General features: G+C 43.4%; 1 protein-coding gene across 3 annotated transcripts in view; it reads right to left on the bottom strand.

The window, feature by feature from the left end:
* Positions 1-312: 312 nt before the first annotated feature.
* NOL9 (nucleolar protein 9) overlaps positions 313-8,074 on the bottom strand; it is a 19,997-nt gene continuing 12,235 nt past the window's right edge. Inside the window, exons 8-12 of one of the 3 annotated variants that reach the window (XM_077151473.1) lie at positions 7,641-7,935; positions 7,432-7,543; positions 5,592-5,769; positions 4,357-4,490; positions 313-3,684 (exon numbers count right to left, since the gene is read on the bottom strand). In XM_077151473.1, coding sequence (XP_077007588.1) covers positions 3,535-3,684; positions 4,357-4,490; positions 5,592-5,769; positions 7,432-7,543; positions 7,641-7,935 — 869 coding nt within the window. In that variant the 3' untranslated portion in view covers positions 313-3,534. The remainder of the gene's footprint in view (positions 3,685-4,356; positions 4,491-5,591; positions 5,770-7,431; positions 7,544-7,640; positions 7,936-8,074) is intronic. The other 2 variants (XM_077151474.1, XR_013171311.1) reach the window with 2 other exon arrangements.

Below are 8,074 nucleotides of genomic sequence, written 5' to 3'. Positions count from 1 at the left end.
GGGTAAGGGGTATGGTAGGTATAATCTTTTTTTTTCTGTTTTCATTTTATTTCTTTTTCTATTGTCTTTTTATTTCTTTTTCTGAATGGATGCAAATGTTCTAAGAAATGATGAATATGCAACTAAGTGATGAAATTGTGAATTACGAATTATCTATGTTAATGTTGTATTTCGTTTATTAAATTTTTTAAATTAATAAATAAATTTTTAAAAAATTGCTGAAGGAAACAGAACAATGAAATTTTCTTTAAATAGTAGTTCTATCCTAAGCTTTTTGTAGCTTTTAAAATAACATGCCTGTACTTCTGTTTCACTTTTGCTAATACAATCTATCACACTAGCCATTTTGTATAACTTATTTAATGTTTTAGAATGTTTCTTATAAACCTTAATGTGAACTCAAAAAAAAAACTTCCTCTAGTAAAACAGTCTATCTACACAATAATATAACAGAGCAATCAAATTTATGTTATCAAAAATCTTTACTGATACAGAAGTTATGTTAAAAGGAAAAGCTGGATAGAAAACCACACACGCAGGACATGGATTCTGTAAAAACCACACACGTCCAGAGCAGTGCTAGACGAGACAACGCTGCAGTGCTGATGGGGGTCACCTGTGTGGAGGTGGACTTAAGGATTGTTTTCTACATGTGCATATTGTTTATAAAAACTAAAACACTGTAAATGTGGGCTTGAGAATTCCCTGGAATTATCAATTGAGGCCACAGAGCCGCCTCCCCCTTGACTACTTTAAAAACAGGGCACTCAGCACAAGAAGCTTAAGGTTACCTGCCTGGAGGCAAGAGGGGTGGACGGTTAGTTCAAAGGCCTGCGAGGAATTCTGGTCCCTGCCTTCTAGGAGTTCACACTCCAGCCAGAGTCCCACATCTACCAATGGTCACTGGCTCTTTTCCACACGTCAGACACTGCTAAGCCTTTACAGACGGGCATTTAATCCTTACTCAGCAACCCTGAGAGAGAAACTATTATTCCATTCTTAAAAGAGGGAAATGGACTCGGCAAGATTAAATATCTCCCTCAGAGTTACACTGCCAGCAAGTGGCAGAGTCAGGATTTGAACCCTGAGCTCAACATCAAGGCATGCTGTCTTAACCACTATTATCATCCAAACCTTAAAAAAAGAAAGAAATCTATTAGACAATCAATAGATTGCCCAGTTTACACCATGTGGTCCGATTCTTAAACACAGCCCAGCAGGCAGAAAGCCCCCAAGTGCCTGAGGCAGCCGTGGAAGGTCCCAGTGGAGAACGCAGCCCGCACCCCATCCCCACCAGCCGGACCCAGCGCCAGCCTCTTCAGAGGGCCACTACCTGACAGGGAGCCAGCAGGCACCTGAAGGCCTGCTCAAACACCCCTCTCCCGTCTCAGTCGGACAGATGCCCAGCGGTAGTCACAGAGAACACTGAGCCCTGATTCCTGGAAGCCTGAAAGGTGGAGGCAGCTGTGACTAACAACCATCTTTGTTCACAAAATAAAATAAACCCTAGAATCTGAGAACCTTCTCATTTATCTTCATATCTACTTTTCCCATAAATGGATCTCTAAAAGAATTAAAGAACGTCAAAAATAAGTGATTATGCCACAAATTTCTCGAAATGTTAACTGCTTTGGCAATCACACACACACAAACTGTTATTGTAAAGAATAACCCGAAGTAGAGCTTCTTACACCTATTTGGAAACACAACAGACTGAAGACATGAAAAGATGAATTTCATGCTTTCTCTGAATGTCCTTAAGCTGTGACAGCTATCAAGAGGACAGACTCAAGGTGGAGGGCACACGTTGGAGCCGGCCACCCGTCCCCAGGAGCTCAGATCCGAGAAGGCACAGCTACCCCAGGAGTGGCTAACAGCTCGCTCTCTGTGGCAATGCTCCTTGGTTTTTCAGTGGGGACTTAAGAGGCAGGACATTCTTAGCCTCTGGATTAGGCTAAAAGCAAACCTGGATTTAATAAAAATGCAAAATACGGGGTTACCACCTACATTCTTCTGGAGATTTGCTGCTAATGACCTCTATTACCATTGTAAACATACGATGAATTGGGGAAAGAGGCAAAAAGGTGATGGCAGTGGATTGTCTGTTAAAACCAGGCTATGAGAGAAAAACATGGCACAAATCTGGATGTAAATAAGAGACAACTAAAATACCAGACCTCCAATAATCTCCAGGGTATCCAAACTAACCACAGAGAGGGACAAAAAGATTCTTGTGTTTATCTCCAATCCTTTCATGAGGGTCTAGGAGATGCTGAGGGGCCACATAGAGTACTTAAGACAATGATAGTTCCATTTGAATGAACAGAAATGCTAAAATTCACTGCCCCAATAATCCTTCAATGTGATTGTGCTAGGAAGAGCTCTACTAATTCTGACAATATGATCACAAAACCAGTTTGAAATGCTGCCTCAGTATCCCAGTCTTTAAGTGCAGAATGGATAGGATCTGGTCCAATTTTTCTTGTTTATGAGAATCACTCCCAACCTTAGGGGAGTCCTGAGCACAGGAAAACACGACTGGCTTTTGGCTGTTGTGCAAGGTCTCTGCACCCCAGGGCAAAGCTGGAAATGGAAGAGCTGTTCTCATGCACGAGGTGCAGCCCAGCTGTCTGATGGCGAGAACAGGGCTCTTCCAGACAGCCCGTCTGTGGGTCCTTCTTTCAGACATTCTTGTTTCCAGCTTTCCCCACAGTGTGCCTTTGGCCTGATGAGAACTCAATTAGGATAAACCTAGTCTGAAAGGGCCCCCAGAAAGACTTTCCGGATTTGAGAGCAACTTCTTCAGCATTAAACCATAGAATTACCAAAAAAATAACATTAAGGACTCTCTCTTGAGGCCAGATTTTTATCTATTAAATCCTGATTAATGTTAACAGACCAAACACAATCTCCCGTTCCATTTAGTCCACGTGAACAACAGATGACGAATCTGGACTCAAATGAGAGGGAATGAGAATGCCCACAGGGCTGTCACCATCTGCCTGGAATACAAGGAGGCAAATCCTGAGGCTGGGGCAGGAGGTTCCCACTCTCTCCATGTGCACATCACTCCAGCAACGGACAAGCCGAGGCTGTGTTCCATTATTCTTGAGCTCTTGCTTCACCCTTCCTTCCTCCCTGGTACATTTTTGCAGCCTTAATTTCTCTATTTTTATCCTGATTCTAACTACCAGATCCTTGAACTTCTTGAGGAATCAATTGTATTCCTTCCTGTTTTAATGGTGTATAATTTTTTCCCTGCTGCTGCTTTATTCCTTCATAAAATAAAACAGACAGTAAATATGGTTAACAATATAGAATACTATGGCAAAATTCTAGATCATGTAGCCTGAAGATGAGAGAAACTTTAAAATATGTACATTAAACATATTCATGAATTATACAGAAATTCCTACTTGTTGGATAAGTGCACCATTCACTTCCATAAAAACCATCAAGTCGTTTAGATGTTAGGTTTGAGAAAAATAAACCAAACTTTTCGACAAATTTCTTCCCTTATTAAAAACATCAGTATCAGTTTATTTTTCTATAGAATTTAGGTTTTGGATGTTTTTTCTCTTCATATATTTGCTCAGGCTCTCTTGCTCCAATTTTCTCTTTTGCTCCAGGAAGCAAATAATTATAATCTGTTGTGATGTAAGGTATTGTCCCTTCAAGTCCTTTCTGAAATAGAAACACAAAAAGAAAATACAAGGAAAAATGCCAAATCCAGCCAAGTACAGTTTGCAGTGCTCTATCTCACCCCCTAGAGGCTGGTGTTGGAGTGACTCTGAGAATACCTTGTGCTAAGACACTGGGCTCCGACTTCCTTTCAGGTCCAAAAAGCACTGGCTGCCGTAGCAACTGTGCCTTCTTCTTGCCCAGTTCATTCCCACGAACATGTCAAAACAGCCTGACAATGTGTGTATCTCTTGTGAATAGGTAGAACAAGCAGGTACTTGTTTTAGGAACAAGTAGGCACATTCAGTGTCTCCCCACTCTATTTACAGACCCTGCAGTTTGGCTTTGGGGCTGTAGCGATCCCTTGGGATGTCGCTGGCCAATATGACAATCCACTGCCTGCCTAAGGGTACATCTAAAGACCAACTTTAGGAAGGAGTAACCCCAGGGCGGCAACCTCTGCTCTCCTCTCCCACACAATCTACTTCCACGATGACAGCTTCACCCCGAGGTGACCACACACCACAACCGTTCATGGCCTCTGACAGCACTCCATCCTACCTCACACAGCCCCAACACAAACTTTAAGTTTCCCCAACATAACGGGCTCACATGACTCTTGGCCCACGTCCAGCGCCCCCTTCTCTGCAGGGAGTCCCTGGGAGGAGCACGCACCTGGCCCTTGAAGACACACTGTGGGATGGAAATGGCCCCGACCAGCAGGCAGTTCACGTCTCTCAGCACTTCTGGGGGAACGGGGGTGAGGATGTGGTAAAGTCTCTTCTCCATGTCAATCCCTCTACAAATTCCTGAAAGACATTCACAACACAGTCGTCATCTTTTCAGAAAGAGAGCAAACCTGTCCACCACCAAGGGTGGCAGAAAGGCTTTTAAAATAGTTTTAATTCAATTTGGCTTTGCTTTGAAAACACAAAGTACCAGGAGATGCTGTATTTTAAAAATGCAGACTATTTGTACCTTTCCCTTGTTCAGCTGAGAGGAATCAAAATGGCCTACACAGAAAAGTCTGAGATTGTCTTTAACTAAGGCAAGCCCTGGTAAGGGAGAAAATCAACCCCTGAAGGACGCAAAGAGGATGACTCAACATTTCTCCATCACTAATTCTGTCCTTAACGTCTGTATAAAATTATGTAAAGTTATGTGAAAGTACTTTCAGAAAGTACAGTGTCATATAAATCTGGAATGTGTACTTAATTATTTAAGGATCTTGGTTACTTAGGTTCAACTCCCTTCCATAAAATATCCATTGTTACCACTGACCTCAAAAGCCAAGGGACAATGTGAGACAGGATTGGCAGAAGAGGCAGGAACAAATCCTGTGGGGTCTTGAATGCCCCAGTCCAGATTTTTTGTTTCTGTGCAATGTGAAGCAGGAAAGGAGAGGAGGTGCAAGGAGGAGCCCAGGGTGTCATGTGAACAAAAGAGTAAAGGAAAGGAGTATGCACAGGCCTGGGAATAGGAAATGGGGGGTAGGGGCTAGAGGGCGCAGCAGGGAGAGAGTGGAGGGACCCAACAAGAACTCCATTTTGGACAGATCAAGTTCCAGGATGGCAGTAAGACATCTGAACGGAGCTATCCACTGGCAATATGTACTCAGAAGACAGACGCTATGTCTGTAGTGGAACACTCCTACAGGAACATCCTACAGGAACAGTTAGCCGTGGGCAGGATGGTTTGAGTAAAAGTGTCAAGAAGACAGCGGCCATGACCAGGTCCTACAGAAGCCGGCTCTCCAGCCCGGAGGCACACTGCTGAGAAGACGAAGGAGTTCTCTGGCCACTGCTGAAAAAACAGCTGCAGTCTCATTAGGTTAGGATGAATGTTTCCTGCACTTAAGGAAGTAAATCAATCTGATTAAGTTTATGGACACGTTTCACACTCAGACTCACCGAAACCCACACAGTCACAAATGGGCGTCTGGGCGAGCAAGACGGGACCATGTGCATAGCCTCTGACTTCGTCCAATATCTTGCACAGACCCACCCAGCTGGCGTTCAGGGCATACATGATGTGAGTGGGAGCAACGTCTGCATGGCTGACCCGGAGAGCGACGGCATTGAAAGGGACCTAGAAAGTAAGTGTGTATCTCCCTCCATTAATTCCACTTTGAAAGTCTGCTTGTAATTCCTACAACTTGACTTGCCAACCATCTAAAGCTATGTCTGCCAAACTGCCTCCCACCAAGTATCTATAAACAAGAAAAACATTACTCAGTGTTTCACTGCCTTAATCCAAAGAACCTAAGAAATGTATACTGAGTTCTTGGATACCAGCAACACCTGGTAGAGATCTAAACTGAATGCCTCGACCATGTCAAAGGGATGTACAGAATACATGCTTGAAGCTGTCCTAAATGAGTAAGAGTAGAGGGAGACACTGGATCAGTAACTGCAGACACCCCCTTCATAAGGTCTCCTAGTGTGAAAAAATAAACATCCACTTGTTGAGAAAAACCCTGATTTCTTAATGGAACCTTCTGCGTTAAGAAAGCTGGATCATATTTCTAGAGCACAAGATAAAGCAACCACCTTTAACATAGAACTTAATGGGTAATTCCGAATTTTCAGAGTAGAAAAATATTTTGTAACACATATCACTTAAGTTTCATAAATGAAATGAGACCATAAAAGGCTAAGAAGTTAAATTATTGGCAGGTTAAGTTTCAGTTCAGGTAAAGAGTTCTTCCAAGTGAATAAACGACCCCATATACCCAAAGCCCATCAAACAAACTGGCTTGGATTTTCAGAGAGGACTTGGGCCTGAAGCCTGCCTCAGGATCAGTCTAGGGGACACCCCCCGCCACTGAGGTAGACCACTTCAGGCTGCAGGACCTACACAGCAGGGCCGTTTTTCTAAGCTGTCAACAGGTATGATAGCACCATCTACCTCAAGGGTCAACAGGTCATCCATGTAAAGTGCCTAGGAGAGTAGAAGGCACTCAATGGGCACAACAGACGGAGGCTGAACAGCAGAGGGCTAGAACAGCCTTTCACTATGCCACTCTGGGCAAGCTGACTAATGTCCATCTGTAAAATGGGGATAATAACAGGATCACTGTGAGTAAATGAGTCAACCTAGGCTTCAAACAGGGCGTAGCACACAGTAAGTATTTATTTAAGAAATGCTACCAGTCACTATTTTTATTCTCTCATCATCAGGAATCCTAACATTAGGTGTTTTCCTCCCCAAATAACTCTCAACAGTTGAGATTCCAAGTTGCAAATACTCTGGTGTTTGTCGACCCTTTAGAAGTGCTCTCTAGGTACTGCCATGAGCAGGTACTGAAACCATACATTCCATGAGGGGCTGGTACTACCCCAGTACCCTCATTCTACAGATGAGAACACAAGTCACACACAGCCAGGGAGCAGGAGCACCTCAGTGGCAAATGGACTGCCTGGGTTTAAGTCCCAGAGCCAGCAGCAGGGTCAGCTACAACATTCCTAACCAGCATGTCACTGCACTCATTCCCAGCAGAGTTTGAGAGGATTCTGGGGCTGGATGCTTGGCTTTGAATTCCTGCTCTGACATTTCAGTTGCTTTACTTAGGGTCTCCGTGTCTTATGTTTCTTGCCTGTACAATGGGGATAACTGCAGAACCAACATCTTAGGGTTGTTCTGAGAATGACAGCAAAGTGGTCAGAACAGTGCCTGGCACGTGGGAAGACACAAGAATGCCTGAGAGATAAGCAATGCAAAGACAATTTTTCCCACAAGAGTTCAGATTACCTGATATGGTGTCAGACCATGTAAAGGATATACTGATCTTGGATTTGGGGGCTGCAGCTGGCCAAGGTAACCCAATACTGCCAAGTCACGAAGAACTCTGTTATGTAATTCTCTGAAAAGGAAGTCAGAACCAGGTAAGTAGAGATTTAACCTTACACATTTGCCTCCACTCATGTAAATATAATATGTGGAGGTGTTATTACACACACCTGTTTCGTGGAGTTTTTCTAAATGCAAACTCTGATTCAACACACATCAGTTTGTATCCAGTAAACACAACTGGACTCTCTTTTTCTTCATCAGCAAATTCCAAGTTTTCTGCTTCTGGAAGCTGGAAACCTCTATCTCTAACTTTGCGCTTGCTTTTTGTATACAGGCCGTCAATGTCATCCACATAGTCGGGGGTGAGGTTGGGCATGTATCTACTTCGGGCAGAACTGAACTGAATGACATGGCTGGGAGACAGCAATCGGATGAGATCGACGAGGAGTAAAAGCCCATTGCCTTAGAGAAAGAGATGGCACAAGCACAATTAATGCACTGCAAAACAATCACGTTCCTACAAGTTGTTAGGCTTAGTAAAAGACTAAGAAATGATCAATACAAAGAAAGTCTTAAAAATTGGGCTTCAACATCTTTAAGC

This window comes from Tamandua tetradactyla, chromosome 2 (genome assembly GCF_023851605.1).
Source record: "Tamandua tetradactyla isolate mTamTet1 chromosome 2, mTamTet1.pri, whole genome shotgun sequence".
Lineage (NCBI taxonomy): Eukaryota > Metazoa > Chordata > Mammalia > Pilosa > Myrmecophagidae > Tamandua > Tamandua tetradactyla.
The sequence above is the reverse complement of the archived record's forward strand: the minus strand, read 5'-3'. Positions and strand labels throughout refer to the sequence as shown.